The 26,240-nt window shown below is 40.4% G+C and overlaps 1 protein-coding gene and 1 long non-coding RNA gene across 2 annotated transcripts in view; both read right to left on the reverse strand.

Annotated features, from left to right (window-relative positions):
- LRBA (LPS responsive beige-like anchor protein) overlaps positions 1-16,930 on the reverse strand; it is a 363,130-nt gene extending 346,200 nt beyond the window's left edge. The window contains exons 1-2 of the mRNA XM_021541470.3: positions 16,882-16,930; positions 16,105-16,564 (exon numbers count right to left, since the gene is read on the reverse strand). Of these exons, the coding sequence (XP_021397145.2) occupies positions 16,105-16,323 (219 nt within the window). The 5' untranslated portion in view covers positions 16,324-16,564; positions 16,882-16,930. The remainder of the gene's footprint in view (positions 1-16,104; positions 16,565-16,881) is intronic.
- Positions 16,931-18,615: 1,685 nt separating this feature from the next.
- The window catches only part of LOC144246232 (uncharacterized), a 28,031-nt gene continuing 20,406 nt past the window's right edge, over positions 18,616-26,240 (reverse strand). Inside the window, exon 4 of the long non-coding RNA XR_013339898.1 lies at positions 18,616-18,906. This is a non-coding gene — a long non-coding RNA (uncharacterized LOC144246232). The remainder of the gene's footprint in view (positions 18,907-26,240) is intronic.

A 26,240-nucleotide genomic window follows, 5' to 3' on the forward strand; every position in this document is an offset into this window, starting at 1 on the left:
GGGACAGGAGAGGAACATTTATAGTCAGCCCAACCAAATACTAATGAAACACTTAAGCAAATGTTGACGAAGAATAGTAAAAGTTACAGAAGAATAAATTCAAGTTACATTTATCTATAACCTTATCAAAGTATAAAGCTAGTGTCAATCATGCTCTGACAAAATACTGCTAGCTACAGTTTGTAACATTTACAAAGCAATTTACAGACAAGGCAGAAAAGAGAACAGCTTTCAATATCTAGAAAACACTAACAAATGAGCATTTGACTGCAATACCAACAAAACACATTCAATAACTGTGCTATTCCAGTGATTCTATCAACTCAAAGATCCCTTCTTTCAAAAACAAGGTAAACAGAGCTTTAAGAAGAAATCACATTACTTAAAATGTAATTGCCATTACATTTACTACATAACTGAATCACAAGTATCTTGCTGAATGTCACTACCCTTCCAAATCAAAAGGTCATATGAAGCAAAGTTCTATTTTTAATTTACACACTTCCCATTAAGACAACTAATGAGAGTGCTGAACACTGTATTCACCTGTTTCTTGAACAGTCCATGTACTCTTTGCAAATGTTTGGAGCTAATTTAGCCACATAGCTCTGGAGACTGCTGCAGAGTCCTGATGCAAATCTTGATGCCACTAAACTAAAGAACAATCATTACAGTGCTTCTCTCCCTTTCTGCATATGGGCAGTCCAGGCCAAGAGGAGAGGCTGCTGTAAACATAGGGCAAAGCACTAACACAGTTCTAGACTGAGCAGAAAATACAGAAGAAACAGTAACAGCATTCTCTCTGAGAAAACTTATCAGTGGCAAGCACTTCATCATCACCAAAGCCTTGCACTGAGGGGACCAATGGAGAAAGAAGGTTATGGAAAATAAAGCTATAGATAAAAACCCCTCTCCATGGCAGACACTTAAATTCTTAAAATACTATGCACTCATTTGCTCAGCAACCATTTTTAATTTAACTGGGTTTATCCTTTTATACCACTTTTAACTATGCTATACATGGCACTACAGATGGTGCTAAATGACTCCAGGTAATCAGAAGAATGCTCTTGTGAGATAACAACATTTAAGAAGCAATAAAATTAGATTTCTTTTTCTCCTTATGGTCCAGTCCTATTTCTCACTGTGTTTAATACAAAACTAATTTCAGCTTTATAGCACAGTAACATTTTTAGAACCCAAAAATATGTGAATGAAGTCAGTCATGCAAAAACTGAGACTCTGTTAGACTGTCATAAATCACCTGAGAAATTCATCCATTTAAGGGAGAATTTTAAGGAGTCTGGTAGGGAAACAGGAGGAAATTTCTCTGTTTATGCCTCCTATTACTCAAAAAATTAGGAATAGCTTTTCTTCACAATACATAAACATTCTATATTTATGAAATAATGCAATTTACATATTTCCATATTTAATATGCATTCGGTCCATGAATCACTCTACTAGCCTTAATTCTTTCCATCAAATCCACAATTAGAGTCTCATAAATTCAAAAGCATCATCTTAGGGGACAAGGGACCTTAATTTTTGTTCAAATTACACTAGTCCAATTACCAGTTTAAAAAGTTTTCCACATTGCGAGTATAAAAGCTCTTGTTTCTAACCTCAGCTGCTGGCAAAAAAACATGATTATGGCCATCTGCAGTACTGGCAGTGACAACAGCTGCAGCCAAAGCCAAGCAAGTCAGATATTTCAAATTATAACACATCTGTCCGTCCTCAAAGATCACCCTTCACACCTGGCATTTGCTGCACAAAACTAGGGAACTTAAAGATTTGTCCACAATGTATCTGCTTCACATGACGTACAGGAACTCCAAACTTTAGCTGCTAACAATTACACATTTCTGACTTCAGATTTGAAAACCTGAGAATTTTCACTTCTTCCTCCATTCAAAGCTGGCTCTTTAGTATGCACACTCCAGAGAATGAGCAGATAAAACAGAAAAACAATTCCCAGTGTCACTTTTAGGAATAGCAAACAGGACCACCTTGCATTTGTATGCTTTCTTTAGTAATTATTTTTTCAATACAATGAGTAAATATTATTTCTACCAAAACATGTTAATACAAACAGCAACTATTACTCTTCCTCATGCGTGTTATTCTTCATTTCAAAGAAAAATAAAAGACCATTTTGCATTCACACAACTACTATTATTTGGGTTTGGTTTCAAGCAAATTTCACACAAATTCTAGCATGACTTTAGGTTTTAGGACACCCTACTTTGGGAATTTGTTTGCACAACACAGCCTGTCTCCTGCCTTTACAGGAACAAGCCTCTCAACCACACTGTCAGTCACCAAGAACAGCTTTTGTGTTCAGTTCCCCTTGCATAACTAAACACTATGTAGAGTAGTGATTGGCAATAAGATTCTCAACATAAAGATGATAAAATCCTCTAATTTCTCACTGCAGTTAGCAGGAGGCTAACTTTTGGGACAAATAGAGAGTTTCAATAAAACACAAAAGTTTGTCATTTTCCTAATAGAATAGAAAAAAAAGTTGTATCTCCTTACCCCTAAGTATACCAGAGGACTTAAGTGTTCACAAATTTTCTTCAGTGACAGCCACTGTTATGGGACAGGTCAGAACCACAAGACAGAAATCTCAAACAACACAGCTTCATATTCCACTGTCCAAGTTGTAGTGATACCATCCTTGCTAGAGCTTCAATCTATATAACCTTATTTCAGGTTTTAGGTCATTGCTTTCTGAAGAGCTTCACTCACAGTTGTAATAGGTTAAAAACAGCTAAAAAATACCCATATTGCAAATTACATGCTTTAAAAACTAGACTTCCCACCTCCTTTTTTTTTCCAAAATTAGGCAACTACAGAATTAGCACAGCAATATCTTACTGATAAAGTATCTTTTCAGGAATATTGCTCTTATGGTGTTCACAAAGTGATTAATAGACACCCACATTGTCTTAGAACACTTTAGCTCATTTGACAGTTTCCTAATTTCTAGTTTTCATTTGACAATTTCACTTTTTTCTTTCTTGTTTTTAAACACATTTTTACGTTTTGCCACATACTCCATCTCAGGAATTGGAAAACAAGTATCTAAATGGCAACCTACACATAGCAAGTATCCCTCAGAGGATGTTTCATGACTTTACCTAACAGCAGTGAAATCTTGCAGTATATCCTGATATGTATTGACAGATAATCGTACAATCACAGAAACACCCCACCTATTTAAAAAACAGGGAGATTAGAAGAGAGGGAAAAAAAATCAGTCCTTCATAAGAAGGACAGCTTGTTATACCTTTAGAATGAGAACCCATTTTCAGCCTTCCAGCTGTCTTACAACAGAATTTGCAGATGAAACAGAACCAATTCTGTGTAGACAAAGTAGAAGAACAATGGGTGCTGCTGAAACTGCAATACTTCATTCCAGTCTGTAAAATTTGTGTGGCTATTTATTGGAAAAGTCACATTACAACAAACAGAACAAATGTTTTCCTTTCTGCCTTGTGAACACAAAGGGAATTCAGACTTCACATAAAAACACAATGCAGCAAGCATAATGAGGCAACTCTAGAGCCAGGTACTTAGACTCAATACTCCTTGATTATTAAGGAGAAAAGAATAGCTGGTCCAAGCAGTGGGAAGCCTAACACGACTGTGCTCCTTTTCTAGGTTCCAACTCAACTTCCTTGATAAGCCTGACTGCACCCAGCAGAAAACACACACTCGCTGCTGCTTTGAAAGCACAGAATCACAGAATGGTTTAAGCTGGTAGGGGCCATAAACATGACCTTGCTCCAAACTCCACACTATGCACAGGGATGCCACCCACTAGATCAAGTTGCCCATCCAACCTGGCCTTGAACACTCCCAGTAGTGAGGCACCCACAACATCTCTGGGCAGCCTGTGCCAGTGCCTCACCACCCACTGAGTAAAGGACATTCTTCTTAACATCTAATCTAAACCTGCCTGCTTTCAGTACTGTCTGTGCAGTAAGAGTGTGTGTGTTAGAAGATCTGTTGTTATGTGACCAAAGGCTGAACCCACACATCTCTAGAGCACAGTATCATACAGTGCCTGCAAAAAAAAGGTAGAACTTCAGAGAAAATCCTTGAAGACTGCTTAAAACAGAAGACACCGGGCAATCTTAACGTATGAACCACTGACTCTTCAGAGCAACTTCTCCATTATCTTAACATATTTTCCAGTACACATCTAACTGTATAAATACTCTATAGGGTCACAACACCAGAACATGGAAATGCCTTACAGAGATCACAACTATGTCATGCATAACTAATATTTCATAATTACAGTTGCCATCCACACATTTGATTTTTCTGTTTTCTTTGACACCACGGTTAATTTAACCAGACAGAGTCAGCGTGCGTGCTCATAATGGGCAATAACTCCACTTGGCCAAATAATTAACCTTCCTAAACAAAGGCATTCTTGCCATCAAAATTCTGAATATTAAGACTGAGGTTCAGGCACCTTTTAATACAGAAATCTGCATATACAATTACTGCAATTGAGAAATCCTTTACTCTGCATTGATCCCATTGTTATAATGATCAATACCTGTTTTAAGAATCCATATGTGCATTCAAGCATTCTTTCCAATTTGCACAGTAACATCACAGACAAACCCATTTAGAAGGATCCTTGGTGAACAAAACTCCTTAAGAGTTGAGAAACTGAATTTAACTACAAATCTAGCCTTGTATATGTGAGCAATAGAGCTATACGAAATATTAAAGCTGACTCTTAGAAGTTGAGAAGCTGAACATCCAGCTGGAAAATTACTATAAATGAGCATTTAAAGCTGTTCACCTCCTTCCCCATATACCTACTTTAACAGGAAATTGAAGCATCAAGATTGCTCAGTCCTACAGAACTCAAACGCACTGCCAACCCAGAGAAGACACACTGTAAGTGCACTTCAAAGCTAAAGAGCTTCAAAGCTAAAGAGCTGCACAGTAGGTATCATGCATGGTGCAAAATGGTAACTAAGCCTGTGTCTGACCAGTCCCACTGTAAGTAATATGCAGCATCACTACACTGAAATGCACAGAAATAATCTGTTTGGGATGATACTGGAATTCAGCTACAAGCACAGGAATGAGGCATTAAACACACATTAAACCCCACATGTCAGCAATAGCTACAGGACAGTGTCACACTACAGAACAAATGAAAACACTGACACTAAACAACTCGTGACAGAGATGGCACAAGCCAAAAGCCACTGAAATAACTCTCCCTCTCGTGCCACCACATGTAAATTAAGTTTAAATTTCTGACACTCTTGTGTACTTGAAAGTGGGTTTTCCCATAGAGATTAACAAAGAATTACAAAATCACCAAATGGTTTGGATGGGAAAGGATCTTAAAGATCATTTTGTTCCATTCCCTCTGCCATGGGCAGGGACACCTTCCACTAGACCAGGCTGCTCAAAGCCACATCCAACCTGACCTTGAATACTTCTGGGATGGAGCATCCACAACTTCCCTGGGCAATTTGTTTTGCTGTGAGCGGCCCATCCATCAAATCACACCTCTCCAGTTTATAGACAGAGATGTTGTGCCAAATGCTTTGCACAAGTCCAGACAGATGACATCAGTTTTTCTTCCCTCATCCACCAGTGCTGCAACCCCATCACTGAAGGCAACCAAATTTGTCAGGCCCTTTGATTTGCCCTTAGTGACATCTTGTTGGCTGTCACCAATCGCCTTCTTATTTTCTATGTGCCTTAGCACAATTTCCAGGAGTATCTGTTCCATGATCCTGTAAGACACAAAGGTGAAACTGAAGAGCCTGGAGTCTCCCAAGTTCTTCCTTTTTTTCCCTCTTTTAACACTGGGAGTTATGTTTTCCCTTTTCTAGTCACTGGTAACTTCACCAGTATGCTACAGCCTTCCTAATAGGTGAAATACGTAATAGGATTTGGATTCAGAAGCTTGAATTTGAAAGAAATAGGTTATAATCAAGTTTTATAACAGCATAACTACAGTGATTAAACTAAACTGCTCATGTGTGATGTTACTTTATAACAATTTCTCTGGGCTTGGATGCTCCTCTAAACTTTTACTTCTACTTCTATTCCTATATCTAGAATGAAAGACATCTCAGCTACTCCTTCCATACTTATTTGAAGAATCCCTACAGACACATCCATCTTTACAGAACCGCAACAAAGACATCAAGACTAACTCAGCACTCAAATGAAATTTTGGGGCTTTTTTTCCCCATTTCCACTTTGTATCCAGTACTCCAGGTTTCTCAATTTGCACACACAAAACTCAGCTGAGGGAAAACCTGAACTGACAAGTTTGCTTGTTGCAGTCATCTACATCATCTGACAATGTGAAAATTATTTTCACCACATGCATTGTTTTTTGGAAGAGAGGGCAGACAATACACAACACTAACTTGCTTCAAGAAGTGTTATATGACATTTTTTTAATTTCTTCATGATCCAGTTGGAAACAGGAACATCACTTACCTGAAAAATTACAGCAGCACATCATGAAGCAAGGAACCCAAGTTTCTGCCATCTAAACTCTATCTTTGAAATATGTCTAAGCAACTCTGATGATATTTCAGTCACTGGACAAAGCCCTTCACCTGAAAATAAGGCACTTTATAGGAATGAAGTCAGGATTTGGTACATTACAAAGAAATCTTTAGTAAGGTCCTAACAGCAGACAAGAAGTCCACTGTCTTCCAGCTCCAAACCTTTCTTGCCATGTATGAGTGACTAGAAAACCTTATTCAAATACCTTAACCAAAAGGTCTGACATTTGTTTCTTTCTGTGCCTTCTCCCCATCATGAATCTGGCTGGTTTTGCTGTTTATGACCCTAGTCTTGGCAGAAGAGGTGTTACAAGTGCTCCTTTACAAGTCACTCACAGTGCCCTCAATCCTGACAAACGGTAATTTGAATCTCTTCTTGCTAAGGGGAAAAATAAGAGTGGCTTTCATTTCCTGCAGACATGAGACTTTACCAAATCAGCGAAACTCCCAAAGAGCCATATACATTCCTCTTTAAAAGCAGTACACAGGAAGGGCACAAGTCTTCAGCACCAGGTCTCAAGATGAGTCATGGAATAAACATGTCCCCAGGGCAATGCTCCTGCCAATCAGCTGATCCACAGCAACTGCAACACACAGTGGCACTCATGGATTCCCAGGCTGCTACAGATTCCAGTGAGTGCTCAGGATTTATTTCTGCAGCCCAGGATGAAAGTAGCAGGTGCCAGGTCATGGAAGAGGAGGTGAGGGGGCACAGAAAGGACAAAGCAGTGTCCTGGTGTGAGGTTAGCCAGTGGATAATCTAGTGTGGCACAAGATTGGGACCTTACTTTTAAAGTAGAAATGGGTAAGGAGACATGGCAATAATTTCTTCATAAGCATTTACTGATTTATATGAAGATACAGTTTCAGATCCTGAGAACTCTTTTCACTGCACTTTACTGTTCAGTTGAGCACCACTGCTACCCTGTTTAAAACTAGGACATTTGAAGTGTTAAAGACATCATAGCTTCAGAAGGTGACCCTTAGCTATAGATTACAAATTGGACATAGAATCTTTTGCAATTCCAATTGAAATATCTGTTCCCCGCATCTCAGGTGTTCTTCCATTCTATAACAGCAGCAATGTATTAAAAACACACATCTCCCCATCTCATGTTTGATGGCTCAAAATACATTCCAAAAAATGCAATCACAGTTACTCAGTTTTATACTCCATATCAGATACTTAAAAGCCAGGCATTAAGGAACCTAAATTACATACTGGAACCAAATCCTACAGTATAAGTAAGGTCCCATTATACAGGGAAAAAAAAAAGCTTGCAAGTTCTTTTCAGTGAAGTTCACAACCACAACTATAGACAAATCACATGCTTAGTTTCAACAAAAACATTAGCAGGAGGCAGATGCTGACTGGACTAATAGTTTCCATTTCTTTAACAGTCATGCACCATTCACAACATTAGTCATTTGGTTCTTATCCTCTCCATGACATTGTATCACTGGCCATATTTTGTAACTGAAGTCTGATTCCACACAAAACTTACGGGTTTGGTTTGATGGGCAGGTGGGTGGGGAAAGTGTGTTGTTTTTCAGGTTGGTTTGGGGGTTTTTTGGAGGGAGGGGGATTGTGGTTTTGGTTTCTGGGGTTTTTTTCTGGTGGTGATGTTTTTTGTTTAATTTTCTTAAGCACAAATTGACTCCAAGATCATCAACAATCACGCAAAAAACAATTCTCCTTAGGAACACTGTTTTAACCCCAAGAAGTGCAAACAGCACGATTTAGGAGCTTCTCTAATAAAAGACTACTAAAACTTAAAAGTTGCAGGATCTGCAAAGCCTTTATTCAGCAGTTCTACAGCAACAGGGCTTATCTCACTCCTTACCTACCCCCACCCGAATTACATTTGGGAAAGCAGGCAGTACAATTCCTACCCAAACATACACAGTTTGATAAAGGAAAAACTTTGTAAGGGGTTTACCACACAAACATTCAGCATCCTGGACTCCATAATCACACATTTCCCAGTTTAATGTGAGATACTACTAGTTCTCTTCTTGCTGGTCTTTTATTATAGAAATTCCCTCCTGCTGCACTTAACATCTTACCTGCTGCTTCCTGGTGCCTCTTGTCTTTCAGGATTCCCAAAGAAAGAATAAATAAGCTACAGGTCACCACATGCATCATTACAGTTACTGTTTTACAGGGCTAGTCCACAACAAACCTAGAAATTTGGAGTATCTAAGTGGGGCAAATAGAATAGGCTCCATTTAGTGAATTTATCTCAGTAATTTCTGTCCACACCTCAAACAACAACTGCTGATGAAAAAAGGGGAAATGCTGACACACACATAACACACTTTCATCGAACAGATGAATCCTACACTGTTACTCTGGTTTTGATTCCCAACTGCAAAGGAAAGATAACCCAGAAGCTCTTCAAGTCTTGATTTCTTCAGTTGCATAAACAAAACAGAAGTTTTTTGCCTGAACAACTCAATTCCAGCTTTTCAGTCACACAAAAAATAATCTGAATTTTCTGCCTTGATGCATGTGGAATTTCTTTTCCTAGATATATGTAGAACACAAAAAATCAACAAACTATTCATATGCAGGCTGCAGAAAAGAGACTTGCTGCTCAGACTCATGGAGACAACTGAGCACATCCTATTCCCACTAGCAATTCTCATTTAAATATCTTCTCAAGGCAGCTATTAACAAGAAAATCATGCCTGGGCTGCTCCCAGCTCCCCAGTTACTACTAGAGGAATCCAGTGCAACAGAAGGCATTAGATTTTTCTTCTCCATAATTTAGTTTCTATTTAGAAACTACTTATGCCTAGATGTGAAGCTCTGGAACCTAAAGCACTGTAGCAACGCAAGCTCTTCACAAAGTAATCCAGATTCCCAGTGTCAGCACAAAGCCCCCAGTGGCTCAGGGAAAGGTACTATTGCAACTCCTGCAGTACCAGCATTTGGTGAGTTTGATTACAGCAGTTGTGCAAGGATGCATCTCGATTGCTATCTACCCTAAGCACAGAGCACTGCATGCTGGAAACTGCAGCCTCCACACAGAGCATTCACAAAGCAGGTGGCAATAGTATCCTGTTCTACCATATTCATGGAGCCCTCAGACTCCTGGCAAACGGCCAAAGCTCACAGACAAAGCCTGAGTGTTTCACAGAGTCAAATAAAAATGGCCAAACTAGCTTTTGGATGGGCAGTAACATGCTCTAACCTAATATCAAGTTCACCAGAAAAAATCCAGAATTCATTAAAGCAGAAACGTAATCTAAATTAGGACATTCGTAATTAGGTCAACCTAATACCAAAAACCATTATGCAAAACATTGTGAAGAGGCCAGCGAGGCCTCTGGGGGCTGGGGAAGACAGCAGAAAGTTAGCTAACCATAATTAGTGATTATGAACAAAAACTTTCAGCCAGATTGACCCATTTAGAATAAATAGAAGTTCTTTAAAAAGATATGCATAAATTTAATGCATGTGAGACTGAATTTGACAGAATAGATTTTTAAAGACAGAAACACCAAAGGTAGCAAGAAGCTATCTCACATTCCAGTGACTAAACAGCAGAGCTTATTTCATCAGTGCAATGGATTAAAGCTTCTTCCTTAAGGCTCATAAAGAACTCAATGACTGCATGAAGACAGAAGCTATCAGTGCTTTAAGCTGCCAACATACCTAGTGAAAAATAAAAGGTCAGAGCAACGCGTCAAGTGAGAGACAGCTCAGAATGAGCACAGGTTCACCAAGAGGTGGTAAAGATACAGATAGTGAATGAAACCACAAAGCTTATTTTTATCTTTCATCAGACTAAAAATCCACAACACATATCAAAAAAAATATCAAGCCTGATGATCTTCAGAAGACCAGGAATTTCTCAGCAAACTTCAGCATTTGAATGCACACCTGACTAGCCACTGAGTACTGAACACTGTACCAAACCAGCACTACCTCAAAAAAGAATTGAGCAAATACTTCATCTTTGATTTTCCTCAACCTCCAATGTTCACCCAATACAGCAACTTCAAAAGCCTCCACTCACACTCATCTTAAAAGAGATTATTGGAGGAGTAAACCAAAGCATGCTGATTCAACATGCATTTATAAATATCCATTTCTGTATCACTCTGCAATATCCAGCCTTTGTGGCAACCTTGACATGCCATCCACCTGCTTCCCTGATGCTTTTGACTAATTTCATTCTATTCCCTAATCCGCAGATGCTTTTCCTGAGCCAGTCCATATGGCCCCTGGGTTTCTGCACTCTCTGCACTGCTGGGTCAGGCCCATGGTCCATCTAGCCCAGGGCTGTCTCGCAGAAGCAGCAAAAAACACTACCCAAAGACAGCAAAGCAACTGCAATGGAAACCCGACTCCCTCTCCTCTGTTACCAGACACCACCTAGAAAAATCTGTCATTGAACTGATGTGTTCCACTCTAAAGGGGAGTTCTTAGCCATGCTATCAACACATTTTGACCAGGCTTCTTTGTAGAACAAACTGCTAATTGAAAATTGTATAACAAATTTTGCATTACTGAGACAAGACATACATAAATGCCAAGCTCAGCTTTGCTTTTTTGGCCTTAGGTTTGTACAGAGTCTATTAATATCAGTACAAGATGCCAACACTGCTAGAAAACACAAAGCATGTTCCAGACTTTCACAGACACTTGACATCTCAGACTGGACACATGAAGCTATAAAAGTCTGGCAACTTAGTGGAAGAGTAAACAAAACTGAACACCTTCCCACGCAGTCTTTAAAATTTTGTCCTCAATATTTTGTCATCCTACATTGTGTTTTAAGTGAGTTGATACTTCAGCCAAAGTACAAACCAGCTCCTCTTCAGAGCCTAGACAATTTTCTTCTACATTGTTGCATACCTAATTAAAGACTGCCATTACCACCTCACTACATTTCCACATCTTTCTCAGCCAACCACAAAATTTCCCTCAGTTCCTACATACACTACACAGAGTAATATTTCCATTAACTACAAAATAATGTCGAAGTTGCATCAACACCCCAATATGTATCACTTCAATAAGAAAAAACCATGCATGACCTCTAAGACAGCTGACTGTTCAATTTACAATGAATTTTTTAAAAATCCCCTACAAGCCTGACACAGCTAAAGCCACAGACTTACCTTATCATCTGTACTTTAAGTGTACAGCAGTGACTGAACTAGGATAACTGTAGCCAGAGGTGTATTTACTGGGAAGCTACTAAGGAAGATTTCATCTATTAAGAAACACACAATATTCAGTGATATTCTAGGGTCTACTTGGTTACTCTCACTTGTCATCAGCATTGATAAGTTTGTGTAGAAAATAAAGTCTCTAAAACATACAATAGTGTAATGAAAGGAATGCATTGTTATAAAGACTTTTATGGCAGATTTTTACTACTGCAATACCATTTAATTCTATCAGCATTAGCTTTGGGGGGTTTCTACAACATGATATATGCAAATAAGTCTGTGAAAAGAGACAAGAAAAGGGGAATTCAGACTTCATAAAAACCATTATTAGTTACAGTGTTCTAGTTGCATTAGTGTGCCAAAAGGATCCAAATTAGAAACCTAATGTATCAGCAGGAAAATAATCTGTAAGAATTTTTTTTAAGTTAGTTTGAATTTTAGTTCGTGGTTTTAATTTGTCTGGCAGAAGTGAAAGAGCTGAAAAATTAAATTTACAAAGCAATTTAATCCTCTGCTCCTCAGATCCCAATATTCTTCCTCCAAAGGTGATAAAAACTTGTGTTTCTTTCTCATTTGCACTTTGTCACACTTGGTGAGGATCTCATATATTCATGAACAGAATCAGAAGCAAGAGCACATTCTCTTCACCAAAGAGAAATTTGGAAAAAAAAAAAAAGTCTTTGAAACACAGACTGAGGGAAAAAAATGGAACTAAATCAAGTAACAATCTATACTATAACCAATAAAACAATTTGAAGCACTAAAGCTTTTTGAAATAAAACTGGCTTAGAGCTATTTTAAGTTAGTAACAGGTCCCACTGTAAGTAATTTATTTTTTCACTCTATAATCTCCACCCAGGAGGGTTTTTTATTTTAATAAACTAAGGGAGGCAAATATGAGGACAAATATGAGATAATGAACAGGAATTCACTTGATTTGTATGCAAAGAAAATAATTAAAGTTATTGCTGCCCAAAGTTAATTAAAATAAAATTCACAATGCATGAGGAATATATATCCATAGTTTTGCTTAGTCTGTCTAAAAAAGTAAGAGAACAGATTAATACTTGAATGAGAACACGCTTTCAAAGCTGTCCACAGAATAATCAGTTTCTTGAAAGTCCCTATTTCCTTTTCACTTTTAAGAGGTGCTGAAATACACAAAGACACATTCAACGTGGGCTGGGAAGCTGTGTTCATTGAGGGAACTGACCAAAACAAAGCAGATCAGCTTGTATGTTTCCAGGAGTAGAATTTCCAAAGACAACAAAACGAGACTAGTAGAGTTTTGATGCTAGAATAGAGCTCACTAAGCACTTTGTTACACTGCTGGACAGAGAACACGTCAGACAGAGGCGGCTCTCCAAGATCCAACACTGCTGAAGTGAACAACTTATTTGCTCGAGTAGTCAGAACTACAGAGGCTCACACTTCTTTAGTAAGCAGCAGATCAATTACTGTGTACTTTCAATTTCTGACCTCCTGAGTCTTTCACATACAGAATGTGACCATCTCTTAAAGATGAGAAACATAATAACCGCACTTCAGTCTTCTCTTGATAGCCGCCTTATACTACAGCAAGGTGGAAGGGCATAACTAAGAGCAACAGGTTTTCTCAAGAAATTCAAATTAGGGCACCTAACATCCCTGAATAATCTCTTCCCATTTGGGGGTGGTTATGCCATAAAGAATAAATATGCTAAACCACCTTTCCACCCAGATTGGCCCAGCCTTCCTTGCACTCTGCTCTAAAGATGCCTCAGATTAGCAACCAAATAAAACCCCAGATAGCACAGGTGTCCTCTTTCCAAATCATGAGTAGCAGACTAGCAGTTCTCTGCTCCCAGCCCTGGTGACTGCAGCTGTGAGTCACCACACAGAAGGAAACAAAGCAGGAGGGGATCCAGGGCTTAACCCCATCAGGCAACAGCAGATCAGGGCATGATTGTCATCCCCCCCCCACCCCCCGCCCAACCTGCACACACCCAATGAAACACACTCCCAAAGCCATTGGGAAACAAACTACCAGAAAAGCCAGAGCTAAGAGTCACCTTTTCAGATAAAAGTTACAGATTTGCTGTACACCCACACAGAAAAAAACAAGTACACCACTGCTAACCAATACTTGACACACCTTAAATTCTGGTCAGCGTGATTTCAGAGGTATTGACAAAATGGTCACAGATAACAAATAAACAGAGGCAGAACTCTGGATAGATGAATGAGCATTTCTTTGAAGGGAGACTTCATATCCCTCATATCCCAAAAAGCTACATCAAAAAGCTTCACAGTTTTTATAAAAAAAAAATATATAGAAAATAGTGGCTTTCTGTAACAAAAATTACAAGTTTGTTGGCTGGTTTGATTTTTTTCATGCATTTCCAAAATACTTGATTTGCCAGGTAGATGATGTTTCCCTAGGACTCAGAGAAATCTAGGGGCCAACTGTTTTTGTTATTGTTCCAAAATTCAGATTTTGTTCTCACATATCCAAGCGAAGTGTCCTTACTGTTGGCTGTGTCATGACACCCGCCAGCTGATAAAAGAACATGGGACATGAGCATGACCTTTAGCCTCCCAGGTGTGCGGAAATGGTTGAGGAATCTTCTCAGAGAGGTCAGGGTTGCTGTTTCACTTATAGAAAAAGCAAGAACACAGTTTCAAAAATTTCCAATGCCAGAAACTTGCCCCGTCTATCTGGGAAATGAAGATTCAGGAAAATGCAGTCCAAAGGTCAAATTCTACAGACCTCTTAATCTAAAATCAAGGGTACTCTAAATCACACTGAAGTTTTTGCTCCTCTTTTGTTCAAAATGGAGCAGAACAGGAACCACAGGTATCGAGGAGCTTGTGTATTTTTAATTATTTTGCTGAACCTCTTTCCACTGCTGCCATAAAATACACTTCCAGCATGCTACTCAAAAGACCACACTAGAAACAAAGTAAAACTTAACACATTAATGAAAAATTTCCCCTTACATAAGTGTCCTAAATTCTAAACTATTCACCAGAATTTCCTTTTGAACCTCATGTCCATATATATGAGCAGTGGGTTTAGTCCAGGACATTGTAAAGTGGACACCGAGTAACTTTAATCACTTCCTCATACCTGAAGCAACCATGAAATCTCTGATGTGCACTTTATTTTTGTCACTACTGCCATTCCCCTGTATTGACATTTTTCCTCCAAACAATCTAGGCCACTACACTGTTAAAGCAAAAACATCCCAAAACAAATATTCATCATAACGCAAGAAGATAACACTGAAAAACATGAAACAGATGCTACACACTTAGTGACCACTGAAACTTGCATGTAGCAAAGAATACCAAAAACAAAATAACTGAAATAACAGCCTAAAAAAACAGTATGACTTCTGCCTCAACTTTCCTTGCTACTGAGCTTTATATTATTAAATGCTCTCACTTCCTGGTTTGTCAGAAACTACATTGTTTTAGAGTCAGAGCTGCTCACTCAAAGGAAGAAGGAAGGACGATAATTGTTTTTAGAGATGTTTTAAGATCTCTGGTAATAGCAGAGTATCTTTGTAAACTTGAAAGTTTTTCTCCTAATATTTCATCTCCTGCATCAAGGAAACATTGCTTACTAGTCTAATTGCTTTAAATTTGGCAATTTAAAGCAATTGGCCCAAAATGTTTAGTGGTATATACTAAATTTGTAGCTTCAACAAGGAAAAGTCGTACCCTCAATAGTTTAGTGAGATCTGTTATGAAATATTAGATAGAGCCACACAGCATTCAAAAAATAGCAGCTGGGTCCCTAATTCATTAATTTAAAAAAGCCATATTCTGAAACCATATTCTACTCTTCCCAAAAAGCAGACCGTGTAAAAAACATGTTTGAATGAACTACTCCCTGACACCTTCACCTGCACACAGAACATGCAAGGTCTACCTACTTCCAAAGCCAACAAGAAGCAAGAAGGGATGTAAATATCTTTTAAAAACTGCTTTGACTTAAAACAGTGTGTGTGTTTTGATGACAGTTTAAGTTACTAAATTAACATTTAACTTTCTTGTTGAGTACACCTGTTAAATGTTTAAACATAACAATACACTTCTCATTCTAAATAAAGCAACAGTTTCTCCAAGGCAAACAAAGGAGGAGGATGCTTACAGCTAATTCAAGTGTGTCTATAAACTGTGTCTCATATGCTTTTTTCTTAGCTTCTGAGGTAAGTAAAAAGAACATGGTTGAAATCCAGCATGGTGAAAGTGTAAACATGTACAAAAATATTAACAGAAAAATAGCATCAAAAAAACTGCATATTCTTCTGCACACCCATGCTGGTTTTTTCCCTCATTCAGGCAATCAACTTACCAGGTTAAACACAGTGTCGACTATGTCTCTGTTGGACACCTCACCAACTTCCACCAGTCCTGTCAGCACAGCAAATTTCATCCTGATGCCTCGGATAGGGACTCCTGGATTCAAAGGCTGCAGCACACTTCCCCCTTCAGCACCATTTCCTCCTTTTCCCGCTCCTCCTCCTCCATCATCACCTGTTGGCTGAACAACTTGTTTGCCTTCACTCGCCATGGCCAGTTCACCGCAGGCTACGGCTTCCAGCGCCAGCTCCACACGCTCGTCCCTCTGGGAAGCCCGGTCAGCCGGGAAGGTGAGCGGCGGTGCCCTGCTTCTTTCCCTTGGGCTCCGGCTCCCGGGGAAAGCGGCGTCCAGCGGGGGAGGGCGCCAGGCGGGCGGGGAGGACCCGGAATGGGGCTCTTTCCTCGGCAGGAGGCGTCCGTCAGAGCGCTGCCCTCGGGCAGGTCTGGCAGCCCTGCAGGACAGCCCGAGGTGTGTTTCAGCCCGCGCTCCGCCAGCCGCTGCCCTCAGCCCGCACGCCCCGGCCCCTGCCCCGCTCCCGGCGGGAGCCGCCCTGCCTCTCCCCGCGGAAGTGCTCCCGGACCTGCCGTACTCCGATCCCCCACCTCAACGGTTTAATCTGCTTTTTTTTTTTTTTTTCTCCTTATTTTTTTTTTTTTTACCTAGAGAGAACACGCTCCTCCTTCCCGCCCGGCCGCTGCCCGCCGCGGCTGCGGCTCCGCTGAGGCACGGCCGCGGGCAGGTGCAGCGCCCCGCCAAGTTCGCACTCACCGCGGGCTGCGCAGGGGGCGCGGGCTGCCCGAGCGCGGCTCCGGGGCCGGGAGGCGGCTGCGCTGCGCCGGCCGCCACTCCGCCTGCCCAAAGGGGCCTCAACTTCCAGCTGCTGCTGCCGCCGCCGCCGCCGCCTCACAGCGCGGTCCCGGTCAGCCCCATCTCCTTCCTGCCGGCGCTGCCGGTCGCTGCCGCCATGACAGCGCGGAGCCCCCGGAGCGCCTGCGCGGGCCGGGCGCAGGCGGGGCCGCGGTGCGGGGCGGGAGCTGCGGGCCGCGCACGCCCAGGTGAGCGCCCGCCCAGGTGAGCGCCCGCCCAGGTGAGCGCCCGCCCAGGTGAGCGCCCGCCCAGGTGAGCGCAGGTGAGCTGGAGCCGCGCCCTCCCTCTCATCCCCGTCCTCCCTCCCGCCCTCCCTTTCATCCCCGTCATCCCCAGGGACGCTGCTCACCTCTGGAGATGCAGCGCCCGCGTGGGCCCGGACGGTCCAGAGGCTGCGCGCAATAACTTGTCCCAGACTATTGCAGCGTTCACAGAATTGGTAGGGAAAGGGCCTCTAGAGATCATCTGGTCCATTGCCCCTGCCAAGGCAGGGTCACCTGGAGCAGGTGGCACGTCCAGGTGGGTCCGAAATGTTTCTAGAGAGGGAGAGTCCTCCCTAGGCAGCCTGTTCCAGCGCTCTATCACCCTCAATATGAAGTTCTTTCTCATGCTGGTGTGGAACTTGTAGTGTTTTAGCTTATGGCCATTACTCCTGTTCCTGTCACTGGGCACTTCTGAAAAGAGTCTGGCACCATCCTCTGTGAAGCCACTTTTGTGATGTTTATGTGCATTAATGAGATCCCCTTCGGTCTTCTCCAGACTGAAGAGACCCCTGGCTCCCACAGTCTCTCCATAAAAGAGATGCTCCAGACTCATCATCTTTTTCTCCCTTTGCTGGACACGCTCCAGTAGCTCATCTCTCTTGTCCTAAAGAGCCCAGAACCAGACATAGCCCTCCAGACATGGCCTCACTAGAGCTGAGTTCTATAGCTGTTCAACAACTGAAGTCTGCCCTTCCTGAAGCAATTTACTTTTTCTTTTGGGAGGGGTGGTTTTGGAGAAGGGAGTTTTTTGGGTTTTTTTAAGAATCAAAGAAACCCAATGCGAACAGCGGGCCCCCAGCCAAGTGCTCTGCATTCGCGGACCCTCCCTGGAGGAAAACTGCAGCTGTGTGGGAGGAGAGGTTGTTTGGATAGTCCAGCTCCGGCTCCTGCCAACCCCAGAACGATCATGGGGAGTCAGGTGAGTCGCTTCTACCGCCCAAACCTCCAGCATGGGCGGGCGCGCTGTCGTTCCTTCTTCTTCCTCCTCCTCCTCCTCCTGCGGCTCCCTGGAGAGCGCAAGGAGCACGAATGTGGGTCAGGAGAGACGCCACATGGATGTGACGAGCTGAGGAAAAAAGGAAGCAGGATGACGGAAGGAAAACTCACTCTCTTCCTTCAGGTGAAAAACCTGTGAAGGGGGCGCCAGTTGTTTCGGTTTCTGAGAGCCGCTGTCACAGCCGCTCCCCAGCCCCAAAAAAGTCTCCACAAAGGGGCAGCGGTGTCAAAACCCGGTGCCCCGAATCCCCCGCCGAGCCCCAGGTGGGTGGAGGAAGCTTCACGTACAACTGGGGTAAAAGGACGAGAACTGCTGCCCTTTTTGTGCTCTCTCCTAGGGTGACGTGAGTTACAAATAGGCATCAATCCGACCATGTCTCATTTGTTTGACCTTTTACGTGAATTTATTTGATATTAACCTAATTATCTGTTAATAAAGAAGTAGGAGGGTCTTCTCCGAACTCTTCTTTCAAGGAATCTTCTGTGCATTTTTAAGGAGACTGCCTGTGTTAATAAGGATTAGACACGCTCCTAAAGGCTGTAGGGTCTTGTACCAGCTGTTTAACACACAGACAAGTGTTTGAGGTTTAATAACGAAGTATCACAGACAACGTGACAGCATCAAAGATTTCCAAAGGAAGGATCATCTCAGGAATGTGAACATAACCTGCAGACAGACAAATATAGAAAATAAATATAAGCATATGTACCTTTTAACCCTTCACATCCTCTCATATAAAAAGCTGTCATTTATGTAACTCTATGGAGGGAAAGGGAGTTAATCTTTAAACTGGTAAAAATTTCAGTGTTTTCAAATCTAATATTAAAGAATTTCCAAGGACAACAACTGGCATTTGTATGGTAAATAAAAATTTCTCCTTACACTTGGTACTGTACCATGTTTGGGATGGAACTGTTTGGATGTACCCCTCCCTGACTGTGTTTACACATACAAAAAAAAAGGTAGAAGCAAACTCAAACCACAGTTTTTCTGGAAAATGCTTTTCTGAAGTGATCTGCAATGTTCTTTATAAACATACCAAATATTATTGCAATTATTTCATATTAATTATTATACTAAAGTATTATTACTATTGATATTACTATCAACATCATATGAAATTTTAACTTGCCTCTGCCCTGATTTGAGAATGCCATACTTAGTATGTGTAGGTATCAAATTTCCCATGGTTTTGGGGCAAGAAGTATGAGGCACTCAAGACATGATACATTCCATTATGCCTGTTCCATTCTCTTTCTACATAATTTTCTCACATCATTACTTTTATCTATAGAGTGCATGTCAAGACTAGAACATTTCTTAGCTGCTTTCCTGTTTGAATTTCCAAGTCCTAAGAAAAGACTAAGCACCTTTCTTACCCTTCTTTTCTCATTTTCCTTGGTTACGTACACACATTATTAGGTAGAGATGGCAATCTCTAATTTGAGAACAAAACATCTGCAGTTTCTTCCTCAGAATGAGAAACGTTTAGAATGTAATGCTGACACAGTCAGTCTCTGCCAAGCTACAGTGGTCTTGTGTGGTTATACACACACTGTGTAATCTTGAAATTTTAATCTTAGTATTTGCTGCTGCCAGCGTTTTCCATGCATATTTTGGATTCCTTACATTTACTGCTTGATCTTCCCTGTCTTTCTGAGTCACCTGTAGTTTGCTGAAGTATTGCCTTCCCTCTTGTAAGGAACATACAATTTTTATTTGAGCCTTTAAGCTGGCTAAGTACACAAACACGTCAGTTTTATCTGCCTGCTTTTAAGTATTCCCTCTCTCCATGGTCAGCCCTTAAGGTTTCCATCAGGCTATTTGCCACAAGGCAAAAGCAGAAATGAAATAATATTTGGAATTTTTTGTATACCTAGTGACTTGGAGTACGTGTTCTCTTTGTGGCCTCTCTTGTTATCCAAAGAGCTTGTAACATTTGTTGTTAATATTTTTCTGCTTTCTTCTTTGTTTTAACATCTCACTAGAAAGAAAATACACAAATACAATAATTGCAAAAATCCAACTTAATGGATTTCAGATGTTTTCATCTAAACTGCCTACTCCAATAACCAGCAAATCCAGCTTTCCAGGGAAAGCAGCATTGTCACGTTGAATTCTGTCAGATCTTCCTGTATTTCCTTGCAGATAAATAAATACTCCCTGACTGGCCTGAATTGTTAAAGGCAGTGAGGTATGTGCATTAGTCAAGGCCAGTAAAGTTCAAAATTCTGCCAGTTCAGAGTTCCATAGACAATTCTTTAAAAATGAATTTTCAACCAGGTAAAATTAGTGTTAAATTCTTCAGCTGACATGTTGATCTCTATTTGGGCTAGGTTTACATTCAAGCAACCATGCCAAAAACCCATGACCAAAGATGTGGAGAAACAGACTAGATTGAATTAAATAAAAGTTATTTAAAAGAGAGCTGAAAGTAAACCCTGTCATCCTGAGCTTCCCAAGTGTGGTTACAAACCCAGTGCTGTTTCTGCCTCCCACAAGCAAACTGGAAGTGGCACTAAGAGAATAAAAAATGACAGAAGTTTTCTGTAAACCTTACACCCCAAAAGAAAACTCAGAAAGGGTGGATTTAAAGTGAACTTAAACCCATCTTGGGAATGAACTCCACAAAATCTTATGGAAAGTACTAGCAAAGACTCTAAGCCCTATTTTAAGAAAAATTATACTTTCTCTTTTAATAACCTTTAAAGTATTACTGTGAGTGCTGGTTTAGAAGCTTTATTCAAATCTTCTGAACCCTCTATTCATCACTGGTCAGACCCCTTTAGGGATGCTGTGTCCAGTTCTGGGCTCCTCAGTACAAAGGCACATGGACACACTGGAGCAAGTCCTGGAGTAGTCCCAGAGACTCAAGCATCTGGTGTAGGAGGAGAGCCTGAAGGAGCTGGGGGAGAGAAGCCCTGGGGGTCTTTTCAATGTGCATTAAAAGCTGGTGGAGAAGTAAAGTACAGCAGCTGAGGAACAGACCCATTGCTAGCTCCATTGCAGCTGTTGCTTAGTAATTTTTGGCAGCTGGAGTTATTGCCCTTTAAATTGCTGCAGCTAAATCCGAGCAGCATTCAGGGATCAGATCCGAGCAGCACTCAGGGATCAGATCTGTTACGTTAAAGCTCCCATTTAGTTCATACAGGATAAGAAAGCAAGGGTCTGCAATAACACATAACCTTCTTCTGCTTTCACGGTGCAACTAAATTGATGTTCAGTTTTGTCAGAGTCTGAAGGGGCTTTGTGACACCTAGCAGTGTCAGAAAAAGTTTTAAACTAGATATATTTTAGCAACTAAGTACTCTGCCTTTTAAGCAAATGAGGGAAAAGAAGTAATACATAATTTTATAACTTCTTATGACCAAATGCTTCTTAATCTTGAGCAATGGATGAAAAGAAATGGCTGCAGGTTGTACCAGGGAGGTTTAGACTGCATATTAAGATCAAAGGGTTATCCAGCATTGGGCCAGGCTGCCCAGGGAAGTGGTGGAGTCACCATCCCTGGAGGTATTTAAAAGATGTTTGAATGTGGCACCTGGGGGCATGGTTTAGGGGTGAGATTGGCAGTGTTGGATTGATGGTTGGACTCCATGATTTAAGAGTGATTTTTCCAACCTAAATGATTCTATGATTCTGTGATTTAGAGTGTCTTTGAAAATCCCTTAATATTTTAATATCCTGGATATTAAAATTCAAATTTAAAAAATGACTTTTAAATATGGTTCACCTTAAATATGACAGGTCCTCTCAGTTTGTACAGAGAGCATAGTACTTCAAGAGAGTAATGTCATCCCAAAGCAAAATCAGCATTGTCTAAAGAGGAAGCTTTCTTTCTTTTTGATTAGGTGTGAAGGTATTTGTAGTATGTGTTTGATGACATTATTTCATTTTTAGATTTAATTCAGTGCATTCTTATAAAGTAGGATTTTACATTTTTATAATGTATTTCAAAAAATGCATATGGTGATTTTTTTTCTCATTTTTCTTTACAAGTGTAATCAGTATAACTTCATTTGTCTGCATCATGTGTTCATGATTGGTAGATTGCTGCTATCAGTGTTCTTAAAAGCACTAAATTAATAAATTAATGTCTAATGAGTCTCAGCTAGGTGGCATTAGAAAAGGCATTTTGATTCTCTAAGGAAATTATGCAGGAACTGAGCTGAAGAAGCTGCTTTACCTAATTTCTTTGGTTCTCTTGACCTAGAAGGAGTCTTCAAAATGTCATTGTAATTCCTTACACTATGCAGGTTATATCAGGAAATATCTCATGAAATTTTACCACAGCAAATTCTGAATAAATTCATGGAACACCTCATTATGCACTACTCTTAATGAGCAGTCTTTACTTTTCCTTTGACTCTGCACCCTTATTTTGTTAGCCCTTTTTTTCCACTCACACATTTATACTAAAAGATGTTGTTGTTGTAGTCCTCCTCAGAATCCAGCTTCTGGCAGCACTGAAGGACACGTTCACTGCGTTTTCTGCTTTGGTAGTAAGTCCTACATTGGTTTTGGGCAAAACAAAGGTGCCTGACATGAGCAAACAGAAAACACTACAACTCATGTTTCTTCACTTGGGCCCTGTTCACTGAAAGACAAGTTTAAATTCATGAGGTCAGATATCTGTGCACTTGCAGGGTTTGCTGGAAGGAAGTGTCTTTGCAGGTGCTTTCCGTGAGCCTGTGGAAGCAACTGCTCCCAACCTTTCCCTCATCACATTCAGCTTGCACTGCAGTTGTTTTTAATGTACTGTTAAAACTCTCCAGCCTGGCCCAAAGAAGCATAAGATCCAGAAATAACTCCATATTAGAGTTTTGAGAGGGATTATGAGAGGTTTTCTGCATAAAACTCTAGTATGATCTCAGCAGATGTTTTGAAATCCCCAACAAGTTTCTTCTCACAAAGGCTGGATTAAATGCAGTTACAGGCTTGTGCTGTATCACAGCAAGGAATGAGTAACAAAAACTTGAATTATTACTAATATTATTATAAAAACAGGCTCATAGTTGGTAGATATGGTGATGTTTCAGTGTTTCAGTTCTATTGTACAGTTTGAACTACAAAGGTTAGAGATGCTCCTGTAATGGACAAAGGAGCCATATTATGTCCCTCTGGCTTTTAGTGCTTCTCTAGATCACAACAATGAAGCAAAACCAGAAGAGAACAGACAAGCCTGAGGGTTTTGGCAAAGTTGTTGTTTCCCACATAGCAACTGGTGGCTACACAAAAAAGAAAAAAAAAATGAGGGGGAGGTCGTGTCTCTGAAAATTCTTGTTGTATTTGTTTGGGTTTTTTTTAATAGCTTATGTACATTTTGGGCGCTGTATTAATTTTGGCTCACCTGAAACCTTTTTATTATAGCTACTAATTCCTTATATTTTTCTGTCACACATATATTTTTGCTACCTCATTTTCTTTTCAATATAGGTCCTCCTGAATTGATGTTTTTTCTAGGATTCAGAGGGAGGAGGCTTTGTGGGAGGAAGGAAATTTAATAGGGCTTTATGTAGGACGATGAGCAGGTCAAGGAAGAGAAGGTGATCTTCATGTTTGAGATGGAAGGAGAAGGACAATATCAAAATAATGAGGTGAACTAAACAGAGGATTGAACAGAAAAAAAGTGAAATGAATGGGGTCTAAGAGCCTGTTTTAGAGAAACAGGAATCAATGGCAAGGAAATGCCCGGGAGCAGTATCCTAGCCAGCACTTGAAAATATTGCAAGAATTTTGATCCAGACTGTGATACACTTCTAGACACATTATCCTGTCTAGAATTATCTTTCATTACTGCTATCTGCTGCAGAGTTTCACAAAGGTACTTCAATATTTTTTCACTATGGCTCTGGTACTACAATCCTAATAAATGCAAAAAGGCCCCAAAGATTCAGAGTCTTTTTTAAAACTTATTCTAATAGTTCTCATAAATCCTAAAATCACAGAGAAAATTTCAAAAGAAAACATTCCTGAGAGACATTGGATTTCTCACATTCATGCATGGAAGGCTAGAGAGATGTTCAGTAGGATTGTTTTAATCAATAATCTGCATTAGATGAAGAAGCTGTATACTTCAGGTCAGTAAAAAATGCCAAAGGAGGAGGAGGAAAATAGTAGAAGGTTAGCAATGAATATCATATTTTCTCCATTTTTGGTCTATTTAGGAATGGACTTCTTTTCATATGGGAAAATAAGAGACATGGGAGAATTCTGTAGAAATAATTGTATGATTGTGATTATTTAACAGCCGAGTAGGTGCTGGGGATCTTTAGACAGAGCTTCCCAAATCATGGCATATGCCAATGGTGGCACACATGCCAAGTGCTGTTCAGGAAAGAGACAAGAACTGCTGCTGTCTCAGGGGCTTTTCAATAGTCAGGTGCTGAACATCCTCCCTTTTTAGCCTGCCCAGGGATGCCAGAGCACATGGGCAGAGGCCTCTGTGAAGAACCTGATGAATCCTCCTTCAGTTAGCACTTTTTGTGTGATTCACTTCCAGACACGTAAATCTGAGGGAAGATGAACAACCTAGGTTATCCCGTGTCTTACACTTTGATCATTCCGAGTGCCCCAGTAGATATTATTACTTTTTTAAGTATGCCTAATTTTGCATTGTAATATTTTTTAATTATTCTTAGTTAAGTCTATTTTTTAAAATAATGCAATTTTTAATTACTCTGCCAAATTCATCACTAATGGATTCCCTATACGTTAAAAAGCTAGATTTCTTCTGCATGCTTCCATTTCTTTGTTATGTTCTTATGAGCTTGCAAATCTGTAAGCACTTTTCTCCATTTGCAGGCCAGGATGTTTATAAAGACCTGGAATTCCAAAAAATTCATTTTGTATTTTAGTTTTGATTACTACCACTTAAGCGTAATGACAACATCCATCCAGTTAAAAGTCCAGCTTCACTGGAAATTGTTGTTTTTTTTTCCAGGAAACACTGCTAATCAAAAATGTATGAGCAATGCTTTCATAAGTAAAACAAAAAGAAAAAGGTAAAGTAGTCACATAAAATAAAATAACAAATGGAGAGTGAACAACTTTCTGTTCTAACATGGCCATCTGTCATGTATAAAGACATCACCCCATTAACCTGTCTAATCAACTCCATTCTTTTTTCAAAGTTGGTTAGGTAAGTTTATGAGGAGACATAGATGTTCTCTTGATTAAATCTGTTGTAAAATGGCGTCCCTGGTGTTCTGCTTTGTGTGCATTTACACATATAAAGGTAATTACAAGTACATATCACTACTGTAAATTCCATGCTTGTCATATTACAGTACATGACATTTTCATTTCCTCCTGGTGAAAATGAAATCTGATATTTTCTGTTCAAGTAATAATGACCAATTAGAGTTTGTTATTATTAATGTTTACCCAAAAGTACTCCAAATCATGGGGTGGTTTCCTCCAAGGCAGCTGAATTTATAACGTGGAAGAAAGGGGGTTGACATGTTGCTATACCACCTTCAGCCATTCCCTCTCAAGCCTGGTTATTCCTTCAGCAAACAGGGAGATCCTTATGGAAAACCCATAATGTAAGGAAGAATATTTCTGAGTTCAAGTTTAGAAATTAAAACCCTAAGATTAGCTCAGTTGGTCAGAGCCTGGTGCTAATAATGCCAAGGTTTTGGGTTTGATTCCTGTATGGGACATTCACTTAAGTGTTGGACCCCATGATCCTTGTGGGAGCCTTCTAACTCAGAATAGTCTGTGAAATCATTCCTTTCTTTCTGTGAAACCATTCTTCTTGCAGAAATTTCAGAAGTCTCTGTCTGATCTCTCCTCCCTGGCATTTTACTTTTATCACAGGAAGCAGAGCTCAGCTGTCCTGCAGCAGTCAGAAGCAGTTGAGTTGCACCAGTCCTGGTGCAAGGTGGTTAAGTTACCTATGCCAGGATTGCTTCAATGCCCTTGGGTGCCACCAGCAACTGGGGCAATTATTGGAAACTGACCCTAAGAAGAGCTGCCCAAGAATTAATCCAAACTGC

This window comes from Lonchura striata, chromosome 4, assembly GCF_046129695.1.
Source record: "Lonchura striata isolate bLonStr1 chromosome 4, bLonStr1.mat, whole genome shotgun sequence".
NCBI classification, from domain to species: domain Eukaryota; kingdom Metazoa; phylum Chordata; class Aves; order Passeriformes; family Estrildidae; genus Lonchura; species Lonchura striata.